The 21,141-nt window shown below is 43.5% G+C and overlaps 1 protein-coding gene across 1 annotated transcript in view; it reads right to left on the bottom strand.

Annotated features, from left to right (window-relative positions):
• Positions 1-12,484: 12,484 nt before the first annotated feature.
• The window catches only part of SAXO1 (stabilizer of axonemal microtubules 1), a 10,598-nt gene continuing 1,941 nt past the window's right edge, over positions 12,485-21,141 (bottom strand). The window contains exons 2-3 of the mRNA XM_019554770.1: positions 18,614-18,816; positions 12,485-13,663 (exon numbers count right to left, since the gene is read on the bottom strand). Coding sequence (XP_019410315.1) covers positions 12,645-13,663; positions 18,614-18,816 — 1,222 coding nt within the window. The 3' untranslated portion in view covers positions 12,485-12,644. The remainder of the gene's footprint in view (positions 13,664-18,613; positions 18,817-21,141) is intronic.

The following is a 21,141-nucleotide window of genomic DNA, read 5'->3' as shown; positions in this document are numbered from 1 at the left end:
ATTGTACATATGTTTATATCCATGTTCCTTTCCCTTGTGATAAGTTAATGTAAATACATTTCTATATAGTTAAGTCCCCTGACTGTCCTGGCCTGGTTCTATAGGGATGGAGGGAAACTGAGCGGTCTGCAGTTCCCCCACAGCACATCTGCCAGCTAACAATCCACTTCAATTGGAGAAGTGAAGTATATACCCAAGTTACCTGGGCTACATATGAATTCAGTAGGCCCCTACTGATAGTTTATATGGCACTGTAGCCGCCAGCATCAGTTCCTCTGTTTGTAGTGGTATACTGCTGTCACAGGCCAGCTGGGCATTGTGAGTGTATCAGTTCTATCACAGGCCAACTGGGCTGTTTGGTTCAATTTCAGATCAAAGAGGCAAAGTTGGGAGTGAAGTAAAGGCAAATTTATTATAGCTTACACACACACAACAGTTAACAGAAAGATAAATGCAATAAGCATATAATGCAGTATTAAAGAGCTAATAGTAAATAACAACAACAGATAATAACAACATATAGATAGATCAATTCTGTCACAGGCCAACTGGGCACTCCGAGGGTATCAGCCATTGGACTGTTCAAAACAACAGATAGACAGACATGGGTTGGCAACTTACTGATAGTCCCTTGATGCTTAGGTACACATCAAGTGATTCCAGTGAAGTCAGGCGTTCCGATCAACGCTGTCGGAGGGATTACCAGGGAAGGTCCCTTGATCAGAATCCGATTCTCACTCACACCAGGAGTCCGGGGTCCGGGCGTGGAACAAAAATGACCATTCTGTTCCCTCCTTCCTGATGCACGCGCTTTTTATACCTAGTCTTATGCTAATGTGTTGGCTTTAGAGCCACTCACAATCTTGCCCTATAGCTGTTTCACTCTATGGGATTGAAAGGTGCTAAAAATTATCATAAAAGGTACTACCTAGACTCGGGTTTATCCAATAAGCAAATTGCAATGCAGCACCTTTAGGTTTGAATTTGACATTACTAAGCCCAACCCTTTTAGGTTTCTCTGAATAAGCTTTCTTGGGATGTGCTTTCCTGGAATGTTTTGGGTGTGCCAAGCAGTTGGATCCAGTTTTTTATTATCAAAGCTGAAACCTAAGCAGAAACCGTTAGGTCAGCTAATCTCGCAGCTACAGCTTTGCCTATGGGGCCCACTCAGTTTCACAAACAGTTAATTTTATCATTTTGGTTAAACTTATGACAGACAAGTTACATTTGCAGTTTACAAACTTTATATTAGCTAATATTACCTGTTTAGGCAAAATACCAAATGCCTCTAAGCAGCACATATTATGTCTTCTTAATCCCTCTGGTTCTGGCCGTCACATACTGCTTAGTATCTTCCTTCAGTATGATGTGCCACATGACTAGCTTATTGATTTGTTTATATTTCCCTGCATGTGTGGGTGTGTTCATGTATGCATGCATGCACACACACACACACATAAATGCACACACTTGGGCACACACATTCAGACAGAGCACTTCCACCCAGGGAGACTTGCTCAGTGCTCTTTGAAGACCTGATTCATCATGACTTTAAAAATCCCCACAGATGCAGATGGTGTGATCTGGTTTTACCATTAACACTATAGATGAGGCCCATTTGGCAAACTGTGCTAGTGTAATGCTGCCCCTCTTTTCAAGCCTGTCAAACTTTCCTTAGTAGGCATAAAAAGCTGGTCTTCCTTCCATTTCTTCTGACATAATACCACGTGGGCTAGAAATACTAGGCATTAGCTCCCATAAGGTCTTGAACCTCTTCTTTCAAATCTTTGCAGGTTAGTCTAAACTGCAAAGATTGAACTAATAAGCAAATGAACAGAACTTTTGATTCAGGAAATGCAGCCACATGCCTACAGAAGCTCAAGCCAGAAGCCAGGGGGCACTACAGAATGGCTCTTTAGCATATAGCCATCATGGGCTCTGTGTCCACTTCCTCTTCCTACTGCCCATGAGGTCTCTGGGATTTGCAGTCCACAATCAAAACAGCAGGATTCTGCAGGGTTGGTGATCACTTCCTGTTCCTGCTTCCAGATGCTTCTGGGATTTGTAGTCCACATTCACAGCCAACAGTAAGTTTTTAGCACAGCAGCTCTGTACTTGAGGGAAGGGAAGTTTAACCCCCCTGGCCCCAGACCCCAGTCAGGGTCTGCCTTGGGGCAGCAGTAAGGCCAGCCCTGTTCTCTGGAGCAGATAGCCCAGCCCAGAGCTGGAAAGCATGCTGAGATTCTAGGTGACTGTGATTTAACTTGAATCAGGAAGGGGTCTGGGACAGATATTTCATAAACTAGTTTGACCTAAATCAGTTAAGTCTGATACTACATTCAACCAGATTTATCTTAAGCCAGTTTCATCCATTTTGAAACTGGTTTATTTGCACTGAACTTCTATTCTGCTACAGGTTTAAACCAGTTTCTAATCACTTAAACTGGTTTATATGTAACTTCTATCCCTAGCCCTAAGGTCTAATTTGAAGATTCCCCTCAATTCACTTTTAGGTCTTGAATCAGTCTGTGCTTTTGTCCCTGGCTCACTCAGCCTGATAATTTTTCATTTTGGCTTTTATATTTTGAAAGAACAAGCCCAGAGCAGGTCACCCAAACAGCCTCTTGACTCTTTGTACCGAGAGCAAACTCCTCTATTCACTAGCTGTGCTGCATTCATTATCTGTGGTATATGTACAGAGAGTCAACTCCATTCACTAGCTGGCACAATCCTGCTTTGTGCTGCTATTATGTATACCTAGTGATCCTCAGAATTGGAACCCTAGTATCTACTTCCACCAGTGCAGCCAGATTGTATAACTGTTACCTGAGTTGGTCATATTTGCTTTCCTCCCAGAAAGCACATTGGTGAGTTTTACTGAGTCTTTCTCCTACTTCAAGGCTAAAAAAAAGTCTTTGGTTTCCTTCCTTTCCATTAGAATCTACCTCACTAGGCTGATTACCCTGCCATGTTAAAGCCACAAATCATGCAAAATGAGCTCCTCACAGCAGAAACATCCCTCCAGGGCCTGAAAGCATGACTCCTCTTCCCCACATGGTTTGTTGTAGAGTGTTCCCGAATCCTCAGTCCAAATCATGTACATTCTTTGCTGCTTCCATTTCCATAGCTAGTGTTGCTGCAAGTTAAGTTCCCTTCTGGCAGCAGCTGTCTTTGAATACTCTCATTATTAATACAAAACATTCTGTCCCACAACGTTGAAGACACTTCTGAATTCTCTTAGTCTTTTCAGTTCTACCATAGGCAAAGCTCCAACCTCACCTTACCTCCTCACCCCCTTAGGAAACAAAACCTTCTACCAAGCCTTGGCTTCAGAACTTGGTGCTTTAAGATACTTTATAGACATCTAAAATTTTAATCTCCTGATTTCTGAGGTGGTAAACTCAAGAACAGAATTTACTGCCACAGACACCAAGGAAAACTATTATCTGATTGTTCATCTCTCTAATCACATCTTGCAAAAAAATAGTGGCCCTGGTTTTCAATTTATTGCTTCCCATCTTCCTAACTCTTCCCTCAAGCTACCACACTTAATTTCCTCAATACCAGCTTTATGAAGGGACTGCTCAGTTTTACCAAACCCAAGAGATCACTGTTGCACCTTTAATGCTGATTCTGGATTTGAAGATTTTGTAAGCACAGAGTCAGCTTGAAGGGTCTCAGCTGCCTTTTGCCATATAGAGTTACCCTTTGGGCATCTAACTTTAAAGGCTAGTCAGGGCAGGAATTTGAGGGTTTGTTTCTCAGTTTACCAACTGCATAACATCATTTACACTTGAAGTCAGGGATGGATCTTGTTGGCTTAAAAATGGCATTTTAAAGCCTGAATTTTGGGAATTGGTATATAGGTATAGATAGATGGGCATCAAGGGTTAAGTGCTAAAGAGCTCAGGAGACACACACACAGCTTCTCATGGCCCTGAAGCAGATGGGCTGTCTAGCACAACAAGGCCAATGGATAGACACAGCCTGAGAATGCAGGGGGGCATGCCATAATACCAGGTCACAATCTTCAAGGCAGACAGGTTGTCTAACACAACAAGGACAAAGCCTGGGAACCAAAGAAGTACAGGTTTCCCTCAATTTATGCTATACATGCATTCCTGGAGAACGGCACATAAATCAAATTCACATAAAGTGAACCCATTTTACAATGTAACAAATAGGGGTAGGTTCCCACGTCAGTGAGGGAGGGAGGAAGGAAGTGAGGTTGGGACTAGGGAAGGGGGGGGGGAGTGCCACTCCCAGGGCTGCACAAGGTAGCAAAGCAGAGGGAACAGAGCAGTGCTCACCCCAGTCTCAAAGGAGCAGCTGGCACCAGCTGCCTGCAGTCACTGGGCTGCACCATGCTCCGCCTGTCCCCACTTACCTCTGCTCCTGGGCTGTGCTGTGCCCTGGTTGAAGTAGCTGGTGTCCACTGCTCCCAGGGCTGCTGCAACTGCAGCTGGGGTGAGTGCTGCACCCTGCACCACCCAGGGCTTTCCTTGTCTGCACTCACCCCAGCCCATGCTGGAGCAGCCGACACTAGCTGCCTGCACCACAGCATGGCACAGCTCAGGAGCTGGGGTGGGCCCAGGCACAGGAGGACAGGCAGAGCACGGTGCAGCCCAGCAGCTGCAGGCAGCTGGCACTGGCCACTCCCAGGGCCACTGCAGCCAGGGCTGGGGTCAGTGGGGCCATCCCCCCACAGACTTACCTGGTTGAGGGGGGCATCTATGCTAATCGCATAAGAGCGAATTTACTTCACATATAACAAATTATGGATCTAAATATGCAAATAAAGAACCCACATAAATCAAGGGAAATGTGTATCTACCATACTGTCCCATAACACGAGATAAATGATACCAGCTACAAGGCCCCAAAGCAGCAAGGTTGCTGAGTCCCAGTTTTGGAGGAACAGATCAAATTAGGAGAAGGCCAGGAAGGCTATGTGAACGTGTGACCACAGGGAGACAGCCAACCAGAGATAGCCACGGATAAAGAGTCATCAGGAGTCATCCAGGGGGAAGGAGAATACAAAAGCAGAGACTTGAGAGTAACAAAGCCTCCATCCCTGTCCCTCCTTGTTGTCTCTCCCTGCCCCTTCTTTTACTCCCTGTTCCTCCTTCTCTTCCTTGAGAGGGGTCCCCATCCCCATCCCTGACCCTCAGAAAGGGCTCCCTGGACCAAGAGCATACCAGCAGCCTGTCTCATTCACCCCACTGGAGTGGGGCTGTGGGCCTCAGCATTCCACTGCCAGCCTACTAACACCTAAGAGAGAGAGCCTCAGAGTGGAACCTGCATCCTGACCAGATGTACTTTGACTCTGGTGACAGCCCTAGGATTGGTAGATATAGAATCGCTTGGTTGTTTGCATTGTTGCTTTTTTGTTATCACTCTGTATCAATAAATTTGCCTACTATCAACTGGTGGGTGTTGAGGTCAGTCTGAGGGTTGTGCCCACCCTGTCAAAAGATCTGAGAGGCATGAGGAGGAGGTTCAGTTCTGCAGTTGCATCCTCTTTGATTCCTGGTCCATGACCTCTCTCTTTTTTAAGGTTTTGATGTTCCACTAATCAGGCTATCCCTTCTTCTGCAGCTCTGCTGTCTGTTAGTGGCTCCTGGTAATGTAATGCCCATTTCACAGCCCTTCTGACTGTTTTAACTAACTAAAATGTTAACTCAGATGAACATTAACTCAGGTGTGAAAATAAATTTCAGTGAAACACTGGATGCACTATCAAGATGCTCAAGAAGGCTAGATTGTGTTGTATGAATCTGAAAAAGCCATGTACATCTAATTCTAATAAGTATAGGACTAGTGAAACATATTTTCATTATTTGTGCCTAGTTGGTTGTGGGGGTTTTTATACATAATATATGTTATAGTAAATTAAAGCACATTCCAATAAAGTTTTATTTGATTTTGGTTCCATCTTAAGCTGAATAATATACAGGCAGTCCTTGATTTACAATGTTTCGAGTTACAGTATTTTGCACTTAAAATGTTTATAAATTGACACCATTTCAACTTTCTGATGTCAATTTCAGCTTTACAACACTCGATCTGACGCGACGCCACATCAGTGAACAAGTTCACTGTGTCACCCATCTCTCTGGAGAACATCTGTCCAAACTTCCTTGGACACTTTCTTTTAGAAAGCAAATGAAACTCCAGAAAAACCTGCAGCCAAGACTCCTGAGAAGAATCCAGCCAAGAACCCTTCAAAAAGTCCAGCCAAGTCATCTCAAAGAAGTCCTTCTAAATCAATATGATTGCTATTTACAATATAAATACATTCATGTAGCTATATTATTCATCTATAATTGATTAAGTACAAAATTCTGGGTTACTTTTGGTAAAAATAGGGTATTGATCCTTGGTTCAGGAACCAATTCCCCATTTATAACATTGTTTCTTATGAGAAAATCGGTTCTGAGTTGCAACATTTCAACTTAAGACGCAGTTTTCAGGAACGAATTGTGTTGTAAGTCCGAGGACTGCCTCACATATTAGTAAAGTCTCTAGTTTCTGTTTAATTGTAGAAAAGAAATTGGGTGGCAATTTGGGCAGCAGTAACCACAAAATGATCGAGTTCTGGATCTGGACAAAAAGAACAAAGGAGAACAGCTGAGTAAGGACCCCGAACTTCATAAAAGCAGACTTAGACTCCCTCAGGAAACTGATGGGGGCGATCCCCTAGGAGACCCATCTCAGGGAGAAAGAAGTCCAGGAGTGATGGTTGTGTTTTGAAGAAACCTCAGTGAGGGTGCAGGAACAAACCATCCCAGTGTGCAGGAAGAACAGCAAATATGGCAAGTGACCAGCTTGACATAGCACGGAATTCTTCTGTGAGTTAAAACACAAAAAGGAAGCTTACGAGAAGTGGAAGCTTGGACAGATGACTAGGTAGGAATATAACAATATTGCTTGGGTATGCAGAGATGAAATCAGGAAGGCAAAAGCACAACTGGAGTTGCAGCTTGCAAGGGACATGAAGGGTTGCTACAAGTATATTAGCAACAAGAGGAAGCTCAGGGGAAATGTGGGTCCCTTATTGAATGAGGGAGGCAACCTAGTGATAGATGAGGAGGAAAAGACTCCTTTTCAATGCCTTTTTACCTCTGTCTTCACAGGCAAAGTCAGCTCCCAAACTACTGCACCTGGCAGAATGGTTTAGGGAGAAGGTGAGCAGCCCTCAGTGGTGAAAGGACAGGTTAGGGACTGTTTAGAAAAGCTGGATGTGTACATGTGTACAAGTCCATGGGGCCAGCTGCAATGCACCCAAAGGTGCTGAAGAAGCTAGCTGATGTGTTTGCAGAGCCACTGGCCATTATCTTTGAAAACTTGTGGTGATCAGGGGAGGTCCCAGATGATTGGAAAAGGGCTAATATAGTGACCATCTTTAAGAAAGGAAAGAAGGAGGATCTAGAGAACTGCAGACCAGTCAACTTCACCTCAGTCCCTAGAAAAAACATGGACCAGATCCTCAAGGAATCCATTTTGAAGCTTTTGGAGAAGAAAGTGATTAGGAATAGTCAGCATGGATTCACCAAAGATAAGTCATGCCTGACCAACCTGATTGCCTTCTATGATGAAATGACTGGCTCTGTGGATGCAGGAAAAGCAGTGGATGTGATGTACCTTGACTTTAGCAAGGTTTTTGATATGGTCTCCCACAACATTCTTGCAAGCAAGCTAAGAATGGATGAATGGACTGTAAAGTGCATAGAAAGCTGCCTACATCATCAGGTTCAATGGGTAGTGATTAATGGCTCACGGTCAAGTGTCAAGTGGAGTGTCCAGGGGCTGGTCCTGTGGCCAGTTTTGTTCAATATCTTCATTAAAGATCTGGAAGATGGCATGGAGTGCACCCTCAGCAAGTTCATAGGGGGAGTAGTAGATCCATTGAAGGGTAGGGCTAGGATTCATAGTGATCTAGACAAATTGGAGGACTGGGCCAAAAGAAATATCATGAGGTTTAACAAAAACAAGTGCAAAGTCCTGCACTTAGGATGGAAGAATCCCATGAACTGCTATAGGCTTGGGACCAAGTAGTTAAGCAGCAGTTCTGCAGAAAAGGACCAGGGGGTTACAGTGGACAATAAGCTGAATATGAGTCAACAATGTGCCCTTGTTGCCAAGAAGGCTAATAGCATACTGGACTGCAGATCAAGGGAAGTAATTATTCCCCTTTATTCTGCACTGGTGCGATCACATCTGGAGTGTCCAGTTTTGAAAGGATGTGGATAAATCGGAGAGAGTCCAGCAGAGGGCAACAAAAAATGTTAGGGGCTGGGGGGACATCACTTATGAGACGAGGCTAAAGGAACTGGGCTTATTTAGTCTAGAGAAGAGAAGACTGGGGCAGGATTTGATAGCAAACTCTAACTACCTGCAGGGTGATTCCAAAGAGGATGGAGCTAAACTGTTCTTACCAGTGGCAGATGACAAAACAAGAAGCAATGGTCTCAAGTTGCAGCAAGAAAAGTTTAGGTTGGCTATTAGGAAAAACTTTCTCGCTAGAAGGGTGGAACGAGTTACCTAGAGAGTTGGTGGAATCTCCATCCTGGGAGGATTTTAAGATGCAGCTGGACAAAGCCCTGGCTGGAATAATCCGACTGGGGCTGGTTCTGTTTCGAGCAAGGGGTTGAACCAGATGACCTCCTGAGGTCCCTTGCAACCCTAATTTTCTATGATTTTTTGGCACTTACTGGTAGACTGGAAGCTGGTGCAGAGTTTGCAGAATCAGGATGTTTGTTATGAATGGTCAAAAACCAGCAATTATTCATGTTCTGTAATGTTTTATATGTGCAACCACACTGAAATCAATCAATTCCACACCATAAAATGCAATAATAAAAATACATTTACTTCCTACACTGTTGCAACTCTATTTCACGGTTAGGATAAAGTAAGAGTGTCAAATTAACAGGCAAGGAGCCTTAATACATAAAAGGGACAGAATCTTTTCCCAGCACCGAGTATCAGTAGCATCTTTCATCCAGAGTGCTCACAGAATTACAGCATAATAAATAGCAGTAATGAACATTAGAAGGGCAGAGGAAAAGAAAAAGTATGTTTGGGTTGTGATTTGGCATTAAAATTATAAAAATATAAATGATGAGACATTGCAGCCACCTACCCAGGGGAAAGAATGTTTCATAGGTCTTAGATTTTAAGAGAACTATAGACCAGCTTGCTTTGTTCTTTTATATAACACAAGCCATGGATCCTTACTCAAAATATCTTCAGAGAACCCATAATTTCTGCTTGTGCTATTGTGCATCATTTAGAAAGGCATCCAATTTTGATTTAGAGGCTTAACAGGATGGAGAATCTAATGCAACCCTGGAGCAGTTGTTCCTATGGGCATTACCCTCCTGGTAAGTGTCCCATATGGGGCTAGACACAAGTCATTGTCCAGCTGTATTTACTTATTTCCTGGACCTGAAGAAGGGCACTTTCTGCCTGAAACCTTGTCTAACATCTCTCCCAACCATACAGTAGGTCCAATAAAAGATACGACCAAAAAATCCTTGCTGCCAAAATATTTCCCACTTTCTTCTGGCCTCAGCTTTCAGCTATATATGTGGAACATCCATCCCAGGTGGGTTTCAGAGAACTTCAGACATGGAACAGACTGACATGCACATTACACAGAGAGATTGCTTCATTTGCTATTTAATCAGCAGGTGACTTCAGGTGATTAAGTAGGTTATTGCCTATGAAAGCTCGTGCCACTCTGAACCACTTAGAGCACTCCAAGAGAGTGGTTCTCAGCACCCCTCAGAAAATGCCAGCTCTTGGGGGTGGGGTTTGACTAGGGAAAAATAATAGAGCAATTTTTCTGTTGCAAAGAGCTGAGAAAAAAATCACAATAGGTCAGAGTGCTTTTAACACTGTGCATTCCTATTTGAAAACCCTGGGTTTATCTTGTGAAGCATATTAAATACCTAACAGTGCTAACATTGTATGGCACTCCATGGCACCCTTGAAAGAATCACAAGACACCCCAGGGTGCTGCAGCACCCTGCTTGAGAATCACTGCTTTAAAATGTCACACTGCCCTACTTTCTGCTTAAGATACCACCATGCCCTACCTTCTGTCCAACTTCAGAATAATATGGTAACCACCTCTGTTTCTATTTAAATGCAAGGGTGGGCAACAACACTAATGGTATATGAAAACAAACCATACTTGCACAATAAACTTATTATACCTGGCAGTGGGATCTTCAAGATCACTGCGTTGCCTCCTAATCTATTGATGCAGCACTTTGAATAGGCTAATTAGTAGAGCTGTGGTAAATTTTGATGGGTATTTTGTTCTGAAGCTGTTTTGACATGTTTTGAGCTTGAAACAGCATAATCAAAATGAAACAAAAGGCTTCGAAACATTTCGAAAGTTTCTGTTCAAAGTAAAACCAGTATTACTTGCTGGCAGCGCCACTGGCAGCATGCTGTCATCCTACATGCAGATCCGGAGGCCTGCTCCCTTTGGCACAGCCCTCCTGGACCTGTGTGTAGGATGACAGAGGGCTGCCACTGCTGGCTGAGGCCAGTGCCAGCACTGGGTTCTTCCTGGCAGACTTGGGTGCTGGCACTGGACCCAGCCGGCAGTGGCAGCATACTGTCATTCACATGCTCCACAGCCAGTGGGTGCAGAGCTTTAAAAAAAAAGTCCTATACTCACTGGCTCTGGCAGTGGCAACTGGGGCCTCTGGGCACTCATGGAAGAGCCCCCCCACGCAGTGCAGGGCAACAGGGATCACCCCCCGCCTGGCACTCGCGAGGCAGCTGCACCATCACGCGGATGCAGCACAGCTCAGCAGGGCACCATAGACTGTCCTGGAGCTGTGGCAGATCCACCTGTCAGCCAGAGCTCCCAGTTTGATTTCCCAGCTCTCTGATCATTCCCGCAGCTCTTCCTGGGGGGCACAGACGTCAGATCTGCATGCAAGGTTTTAGCAGGCTGCCACTGCCATCTGGAAAAATAGCCCACAGCTGCCATCATCCCCAGCTGGCAGTGGCAGCCTGCTGTCATCTCTCATCATCCGGGGGCCTGCACCCCACAGGAAGAGCTGGGAGAAAGGATCAGAGAGCTGGGGGAAAGATTGGGGAGTTGGGGAATTGAACTGGGAACTGGTGAACTGGCAACCTGCTGAAACCCCACACGCAGATTGGGACCTGCATCCCCCAGGAAGCCTGTGGGGCTGTGCCAGACTCCTTCCAGGGGAGCAGGCCTCAGATCTGCGTGCGGGATGACAGCATGCTGCCACTGCCCGCAAGTGATTCTAGTTTTGCTTTGAACAGTTTGAGGTGCAGTTTCACAAAAAACCCTGCACCTATCTCCTTGAAACATGGCAGGCTTCATGCCCTGAGAGGGGCTACCATCCCTGTAATTTTCATCTGAATCAGGCAAGGCGTGACAAAGTTATAGGCATTTTCGTTATTCCCCATGATAGCCTATGGGTGAAACATTGAAACAGCGAAACAGTTTCAAAAAAACAAAATGGAACAGTGCTTCAAAACAGCGAAACAAAACACTGTCCCTTTGAAATGGTGAAACAGAAGTAAAAAAGAAACAGTGCTGTTTAGCACAGCCCTACTAATCAGTGCTGCTGAGTGACAGTGCCAATTAACCTTTCTCCATGCTAAGTCACCCACCCATAATTTAGCTAGGGGGCTGGACCAGGTGACCTCATGAGATCCCTTCCAGTTATACTTTTCTATAATCCTATGATGCTAAACAAACAAAGCTACAGTGCTTCAGCCTAGAAGGCAGCCTACATGGAACAACACAGTTAGCTTGAGGCCACCTTTGCCAGGCACAGTAAATTTACTGTAGAAAGAACAAGCTTAAAAATACCTTATGCACAACTGAAATTTCCAGGGAAGTTTATAAAGGCAGCATAACAAATCTAGCTTTAGATAACTATATTTCTTGTCTGTTTTAGATGCAGTCACTGGATCTTGGGCTCTTGAGCTCAAATCTAGCATCTATCTGTAGCTTTTTAGACTCAGGCATCCCTCAATAGCCTTTGTAGACTCTGGGCTTCCCTCAATAGCCTCAAGACATCCCTCAGAAAATGCCAGCTCTTAATTTTTACTTGTTTTTTGTTTACAGAAAAACAATAAAGCAATTCTTCTGTCCAAGGAATCCAGAAAGAGCACAACAGGCCAGAATGCTTCTGATACTATGGATTCCTTTTTGAAATCTCTGGGTTTATCTTGGGAATCATGTTTGCATACCTAACAGTGCTAACTTTACACAACATCCTTGAAAGGCCCTCAAGGCACCCTGGTTCAGAATCACTTATCTATGCTATTTATAATACCTTCATCACCAAGGAAGTCAAACACTTGATGTACTTACAAGCTAGGAATCTATTGCCAAGAGATACACATCTCTTAAGTAAAGATAAAGAGGGTTGTTTCTGAAGGGTTAGGGATGAGGGGGCAGGGAAGAACACACAACCAAGGACAACCAACAGACAACTAAAATATACTTCCCCTGGGTGGTGGGATTCTTCTTTATTCAGATGTTCCTGAAAGAGCAGGTCCCTGGAACTGAAACTTATTTTTAAGATCTCTCAGGGTATAAAAGGCATGGTCAGTTTTAAAGAAAGTTCCAAAAAGAATCAACCTGTCACTGGTAGCTCCTGGAGGCTAAATCCATTCCCAGAAAGGCTGCTTTCTTGCTCTTTACCCTTTGAATGCATTGGGTGTTCAGTCTCTAAAACAGGAAGGTAGCATTTGTGACCAGCAGGATCAATTTCTTGAAACACATAGCCTGGTGGTTCTTTGTAAGAGGCAAGGCACCTGGCAATCTTCTTTGGTGTGTAGCTGCTTGTGTAGATGGTTTGTCCTTCAAATGGTGTGACAGACCGCAGACTTGACCAACCTGGCTTAAAGCTCTTTGTGAAAGTAGGTGGGTGGGGCACATAATGGGTCTGAAAAGTGGTCAAGTAATCCATTGGTTCTTCTGCCACCTTCAGTTCTGGTGCATGTATAATGGGCTTTGTTTTTGCACACTGCCACGCCTTGTAGTCATCCTTCATGGTGGAGCAGCTGTCAAAGGGCATGGTGCCTTTTTTAAATTGAGCCAGTGGCTGACATGACTTGGCAGGCTGGCCCTTATGGGGTGTGTAATGGGTTTGCATAGTTGTCTTAAGGTCCATTTTCTCCACAGGAGGGACATACACAGCAGGTTTTTTGATGGATATGGGAAGGTGTGGCCAAAGCAAATATTTGTCCCGAAACTCTGTGGAAGAGGGAAATGGGACATCATGGCATGGCACTGTATGGCGTGGCTTCATTGCCTTGGCTGGCAGGCCAGCCAGCCCCCTGTAAGATTGTTTGTGGGTGGTAAGGCCATCAAATGGGGTATCAGAGGGCTTATACTTTTCATATTCATGGACAAAGCGTTTCTCCAGGGGATGTGGTACATAACTCAACATATAATTTGTCAGGTTTTCAAAGGGAGTCATATTCTTCTGGACCAAATTCAAAGGTTTGTAGCTCTTCGTGGCAACTGGCCCCTTAAACTGGTAGTCATCCTGGATAGTGGTTCTGTGGTCAAATTTTTCTTCTGATGGATGATATTTATTGTTTGGCTTAATCATCTCACGTTTTGGTACATTCCATGGCACATAGTCATCTGAAACATTAGAGAAGGTGGATTTAAGTGCCCATCTATGCAGAAAATCTGTAACAAGTTTAAAAATATGTCATAGTAACTTCAGTTAGTAATTGCTTTTATAATCATTGTGTGTCATTTGTTCATCAAGAGCTTCTATCTGTAACCAGCATCCCATTGTGCTGGGCATTGAACAAACATGCAGAAGACATAGTTCCTACCCTTAAAGCTTAGAGTCTAAATAGCCCAGACAGAAAATGGTACAAGAAAACAAGTAGTATCCTCATCCAAAGCACAAGAAGATTAAGTGACAAATTCACAAATGGAATCTAAGAGTTAAATCCAGCTACGCCCTAATCTAGAACCTAAGCTACATGACTGTCCTTCCTTCCCATGTCTTCCTCTATGATGATGACCAGTTTTCTGAATTAGAAGGGAGTTTGATATTTGTCTTTCTTCTTGATGATACCTGGAGCTGTGCAGAGTAGTATCTTAGACATTGCTTGTATTACTTGACAGGGTAACAATGGTGTCACCATGAGAGAGAAACTCACACTCAAAAAATAAATAGTAATATTTAGTAGTAGTAGCAGTACTGTGAAGTACTTCCAACCCCAAACATCTAAGTGTAGTCTACCTCTGAACAGGAATGTGCCCTATCTACATCTTGGACTGGTTAATATTATATCCTGTTTTGTAAATGGGAAAACTGAGGCACAGAACATCAAAGTGAATTGCCCAAAGTTCCATTGTAAATTTGTAGCAAAGACTTCTGGCTCAGACCACTATTGTAACCACAAACCCATCCTTCTTCCTTCCTATTAATCCTGTGCAATTTACTATTGAGAGCAACATGGTTACTGGTAGGAAGTTGAAATGAAATAGTCTTGGAGCTAACCCAGATCTGGTGGTGGGGTTCTTTTTATTTCTTTTTTTTTTTTTCACTTTTAAACCACATAGAGAGTCATGAAGCAAATAATCTTCCAGCTGATTCTGCCCAGGAAGGAAGTCTGGATTTCAGAGTACTAGAAAGCAAATGATGCAATTAAGTATCAGGATATTTGATCTCTCCAATCCAAGCAGTGTTATTCCCACTGAAATTGTGGCTATCATACAGCACAAACAGAATTATACCAGAGCTAAGTGCATGACAGTGGAAAGCTGAAAATGAAAACTACATTTTAAAAAAGTAAATGTTTGGTCACAAGTTACTGTCCTGACCCTAAGAGCAGAGCAGCAGAAGACTGGTATTGATGCTGCTGAGGACTCTAGCTTCCTTTTGAGCCCTCAATATACTATGCAAAAAATGCACTCATTGCAAGACTGCAGGGGAAAAAAGGGGGTCTCCTGGTCAGCTAGCAGGGTGCTTTTTCATGTGCTTTTCTGAAGTTTGAAATTTTGGTTGTTTTTGAAGACATCTGGAAGTCAGTGGCAAACTCCCCATTGAGGCCAGGATTATGTCAACAAGGAGATTTGGAGCTAAATCTACAAAGAAATGTAGTTGCCTAACCATTACTATGGAGTGTCAAAGATGTGGCCCCTGGGCCAGATCTGTGCTGTGGGACTCCTGGAAAGGCTGGGGTGAGGGAGGTGGGAGCTGGAACTCACCTTTAAACTCCACAGTCCAGAGCCCTGCTCGGGATGTGTTTTGGCAGCAGCAGTAGGAAGCAAGAGCAAGCTGCATTAATCCTTGCAGTTCCTCATGGGCCAGATCTGGATGCACCTTGACGGGGGGAGGGTCCTCTGGTTTTTCAGTATAATAATGTCACCTGTAGATGTGCCCAGTTGTGCTGCCACCCAGCAGCTGGGTAAGTGTATTATTTTAAAGCACTTGTGAATATTTTCATTCCAAAGCAAAATCATAAGTAGCCTAGGCATTCAGACTGAATTCTTAAGCAGAAATAACTTCTTCTTTTTTATACATGGCTCATTAAAATTGCCAAAAGTGGCTGCTGAAATTCTCAAAACCTCTCAGCTGCTGCCTAATATCCCTAGAGGACTATATTTTTGCTGCTGGGCTTGTGTATAATCACTCAAGGCCTGGAACTGCTAGGCTGCTTGGAGACCTCATTCTCACTTAAGCCCTGAAAGGCATCTCAACCCAGGCATTTCTCTACCTAGCTGCTTTGCAGGGCCAGATTTGGCATGGATTTTCAGAACAGGTATGTCTAAGGCTCCCCTCTACACATCACATGTATTATGCAATTTTCTGATTAATTGTGCAATTAATTTAGGCTGGCCACACATGCAAATTAACCGTGGTACCTTAAAAAAGGTCCAACCAACTATAAAGTTATTGCTGGAAAATATGTAATAACTTTATAGCTGGTTTCTATCCAGCTTTAATTTTAATGTGCGGCCTGTGCCTCGAGGCTGGGAGCCCAGTCAGGTGATTGGAGCTCCCAGCTGGAGGGGCCCTAACCTACAGAAAAGACCGGCGAGTGTAGCCCTCCACAGACTCAGCAACCTTTGTTCAAAATTCTCCAGAGCTAAATTTATAGCAGGAATGTGTACCCATGTCTCACACTTCCCAGTTAAGCGCCCTAACCACTAGGCTACTGGAGTGGAGGGGAGTAGTCTGTTCATGCTTTTCCTTGAGATAAGCCTGACCTGGCTTAATTCCAGGAGAGGGTTCACAATGGGAAGCCCCAAGTGAAAAAAGGCACTTCCCTCCAGCCTGGAATTAGGCACCAAAATATGTTTGAGATGTGAAGTTCAACTCCTACCCCTCTCCTTAACCTTTCCTGCCAGCTCTTTAGAATCATAGGAAATTAGGATTGGAAGGGACCTCAGGAGGTCATCTAGTCCAACTCCCTGCTCAAAGTAGGACCATCCCCAACTAGAAATCCCAGCCAGGGCTTTGTCAAGCCAAACCTTAAAAACCTCCTAGCTCAAACTAGTTTCCGCTCAAACTAGAACTCTAGGTTGGTTTTATCCCTTGAGATTCCCCAGTTCAATCCCAAAATAGTGGTCGTCATCATCCAGGATTCAAACTGCTGCAGGCGCAGATGTTCAGGTTGAACTTCCTTTGAGCCAAGGAAGTATGTCACCAAATAGTGAGTGTGTGTTATAGTGGAAATAAGTTATGACCCCTTGCTACAGAGCTGTAGCAGCTCTTGAGATGTTCACTCTAATCCCTGGTAAGAATCATCCCAGAGTCAACTGAAAGATTAGTACAGCACATATTTTTTCAAAAGTAGAACACCTACAAAGGCCAACAAAGGCATAGGCCAAGCTGGATCCTAGGATGAGAGGGTGCAGGGGCTCATTAAGTGAGAAACTAGCCAGGTGCTCCTGTTCATGAAAGACTGTCTCCAAGAAAGAGCACAGGTGGTTTAAAAGGTCTGACACTTAAAGTACTTAGAAAATCAAAGTCACACTGAAACACAGTTTTTCACAGTTTCTCAGCCTTGTTTGTAATACTCTAGTCCATGCAGTTCATAGATACTATCAAGAGTTTTACAAAATATTAGAAATACAACAAATGTTTCCATGTCTCTTCAATTTTAAACTTTTACTATCTCCACACATTTGGAGTCATCCTAGACATTATGAATTTATTTTACTTAGTTTAAGCCAACATGCTACTATCTCCTCAAAATATGTTAAAATTTTATTGAAACTCTAATTCTTCTCCAGTAGATATTAATGGTTTTCCATGTACCACCATCTTGAAAACATTAGGGAATATGGAAGAGAACCTTTGATATGAACCACGTGTTATACAGGCTCAGGCAGATCTCAGTATAACCAAGCCAAACAACCCTAAAATTAGGTTACATACCCAATGGATACATACAAGCACTTAAGTGTAGCTAAGACAAGATAATTTGAAAATATAGTTCATACAATGTTAAAAATTAATTTGCATTGTGATATCTGGCCGCTTTATTTAAACCCACAATCCAATATAGCACTGGATTGTATAGCTTTACAACTTCATCCAAAAGGCATTTATTGCCAAAACAGTATTATTTGAAACCTCACAGAATGGCATATTACATATGATTTTCACTTTGAGAAGTGATTAATAAAAACTTTTAATGTCATGATGCAGACTAGGTAAGTGCAGCCCCCACACCGAAGCACCCTGGTGCCCCAGCCAGACAGCTCAGTGTCTCCATGTATGCTGCTACACTCAAAAATACCTTGCAGCAGGGTAGTACCTGTATTTGCAAATACCAGCACTACCCTGCAGTGGTAGTTTTGTGCCCCCTAGTTTTGTGCCCCCTAACTGGGGTACATGTGTAGACACTAAAATGTTTGCTGCCGAGCTGATTAGTTAGCTCCTCAATAATTGTCTTGTGTAGACATGTCCGGTAAGTACAAGAGTACTGCTCAAAAGTGTTTCTATTGAATATCTGTGCTAAAACTTGCAGCAGTTTCAAAAAAAAAAGGTAACATGCTCTGCTAAACTGGAAGCATCTAGCAGCTGGACAACAGGGGACCAGCGCAATAAAAATGCACCACACTTGACATGTGGCAACTTGCATTGCTCTTCAGCTTCCTGTTGTAGCCTATGTTTGGGGCAGTGGCAAAGGGCCCAATGAAGGGCTGAGGCTCTCTAGGCAGTTGGCAAGAAGAGCGGGGAAAGACTTCCACATAGCTGTACAACCCAGAAATAAATCTGGCCAACCTGAAGGAGACAGAGAATTAGAAATAATTTACAATGTTGTCTTTATTCTATATCCAACCCAGATGCATTCCCAGAAGGAAATGATTTCCTTGGATGATATTTTTATTGGACCAACTGCATGGTTGGGATAGTCTTAAACAAGCTTCTGAATGCAATATATTCTTCTTCAGGTCTCTAGTAATTATTTTGTGGTTATAGCTTCTATAGAAGCTACCTATTAGAGATGGGGATATAAGGAATAACAGACACTATATTCTTGTTATGGCTTCTTCAAGAAAGCTGTTATTTCTGAAGCCCGTTTTACAAACTAGCTGCTAGGGTGTGTGGGTGCATACCTTTGTAGGTAGGTATAGTATTCATCTTGTCACTGGTGGTATACTTAGTCTCACGGGGTAAGCACGGAGGTACTCGGCAAATAGGGTAGGGATTATAGTCTTGTGTATATGTGGAGGTCAAATCCATATTATCATCACTCTTGACATACTTTTCAGGTAGCTTGCATTTCACTGGCAACACTTCATGAGCTACGTAATCTCTCCTGTGAACAATAATGTCAATATATCATACTTATGTCTTTGTCCTAAGGATAAAGTTTATGTTCCTTCTGCTGGACACACAAAGAAATGAACACTTCACCCCCAGAAAGTCTGAATAAGATACAGGTGGCTAATGAAATGCACAAGCCTTCACTTGTAGAAACTTGGGCTTCAACAGTTCTGAAATTATGCGTAAAAAAGAGGCTGATATAGCTCTGGGCTACCTTAAGTGAACCAAATTCCACCTTGTCCGAACCCAGTGAACCCAAAGTTTATACAACAGACTTACACCAAGGAAAAATATAACCAGTGAATATCATGGTCTCATTCTAGGAAAAATGTACTACACAATTCAAAGGCCTATGTTAAAAGTAAGGTCCATGTTAGCAGAGGTAATAGACTTGTTTAGATTGGGAATGAGATATACTAGGAGAGTTGGGTCAGCTTTGTAACAGACATTTCATGAGCCCTCACTCCATAACAATCATGAAGAGTAATTTCTTTATGGCTACAAATATTCAATAGAGCCTAATGGTTAGTCATCTACATCCCACTAATATTCAACATGATTTTGATACCTATCTCCCTTGGGATTTTTTAGCTTCTACTCCTTCCTGTCAGGACTCCAGTGTTTCAGTGAAGACTACTATAGGACACATAGGGTGAAGTTACATGTTATACTTAAACCACATTAAATCTGTGGAACATTAAGTGGTGTTAAGCTGGAACATGCTGTGGGCAGTCACACATTAAGGGTTAATACCATTTCTGGCCTGCACAGCTCTGACTTGCCACTAGAAGCCAGGATGCCTGGGCTCTATCCCTACTCTGGGTGTAGGAACAGGGGGAGCATGACAGACTGGAAGTGCTGCATCCTGGGATGCTGGAGGATTGAAAATTGCTCATTTGATCTCATCACTCCTGTCTGACTGAAAATGCAGCAGCATGCCTGGGAAGCTTCCAAGAGTTCCAAAGGTAACCCAGGAGAATAATCCATTCTCCATTATACAGAGAAACAAGTAAATGGCTGCTTATGGTCATTCAAGAGACATCAGTCCTTTATAGGATCCCACTGCACCTTCAGCAGACTTTCTGTAACCCCATGAGGTGGTACAGCTGTTCCAGGTCCCAACATAGATGAGTGGATATTAAGATGTTGGTAAAGATGGAGCATTCTCTACTCCAGCAAAAGGTTTTAAACATTTACAATTTTAATAGCACAGTGAGACAAAATAGTAAGTCTGACTTCTGCATCCCCCACATTAGATTTCACATAAATGGTTTTATCAAGGTTTTGATTAACATTATAACTAGCAACATCATAGCCTCTTCCTACAAGGACATAATATACATGCATTCCTTAGAGACAGAAATATTTCCAGGGCTCTCTATTACAGAATACTTTACAGCTGACAACCCCTCAACACTGAACTGAAAACTAGGGAGTAAATAACTAACAAATAACACTCCAATATCACCACAACCAGAATCTGGATTGCAGATCATTTGCATCAATGTCTCTGGAAGGAAATTCACGGGGTGCATGTTGGAAACATAGCGGCATGATAAATATCATAGGTGACAAAAATGCAGCCTGTGGTCCAGATCTGGCTCATGGAGCCATGTCTTCCAACCTGTGGGGCTCCTAGAGGCACCAGGAATTCAGAAATTAGGGGAGCAGGGGCAGGGCCCTCCATCACATTCCAAGATATAGAAGCCCTGTTGGGGATGTGTTCTCGTGGCATTAGGTGAGCAAGGGTTGCATTAGCTCCCAAAGCTAATTGGCATTGCTTGCCCCACAGCTCACCTTGCCACTGAAGGTGGGTCCAGATTTGCACAGTGAAGAGCCCTGGAGTCTGGATCCAGCCTGCAAGCAGCCCCTCAGTCTGGATCCAGCCTAGAGGGGTGCCAAATGAGTTACACACCTGATGATTTGTATAATTAATTATAACAGTAAATTGTACAAAGCTGTCAGTAAATCTAATCAAAGGATTGTGAATTTGGGGGAATGAACATTGACTTTTCCAACATAGTTTCATAGTTTCAGACTGGGAAAGAGACACCATGATTTAGGTGTCCCCTGCTGAGGGAGCTTGAGTCTCACCTCGATCCTAGGCAAGCTGTTCAAGAAAATTATGCTGGCACACATCCAGGAGGGGCCAGCAGGGGACTATATGCTTAGGGGCAACCAACACTTAGGGTTCATCAGTGGCAGGTCCTGTCAGACCAACCTGGTAGCCTTTTACGATCACATCACCAGATCATTAGATGCAGGGGTAGCAGTGGATATAGTCTTCCTGGACTTCCGGAAGGCTTTTGACACTGTC

The sequence above is a fragment of the Crocodylus porosus genome, unplaced genomic scaffold (genome assembly GCF_001723895.1).
Source record: "Crocodylus porosus isolate Cpor-Errol unplaced genomic scaffold, CroPor_comp1, whole genome shotgun sequence".
NCBI classification, from domain to species: Eukaryota; Metazoa; Chordata; order Crocodylia; family Crocodylidae; genus Crocodylus; species Crocodylus porosus.
The sequence above is the reverse complement of the archived record's forward strand: the minus strand, read 5'-3'. Positions and strand labels throughout refer to the sequence as shown.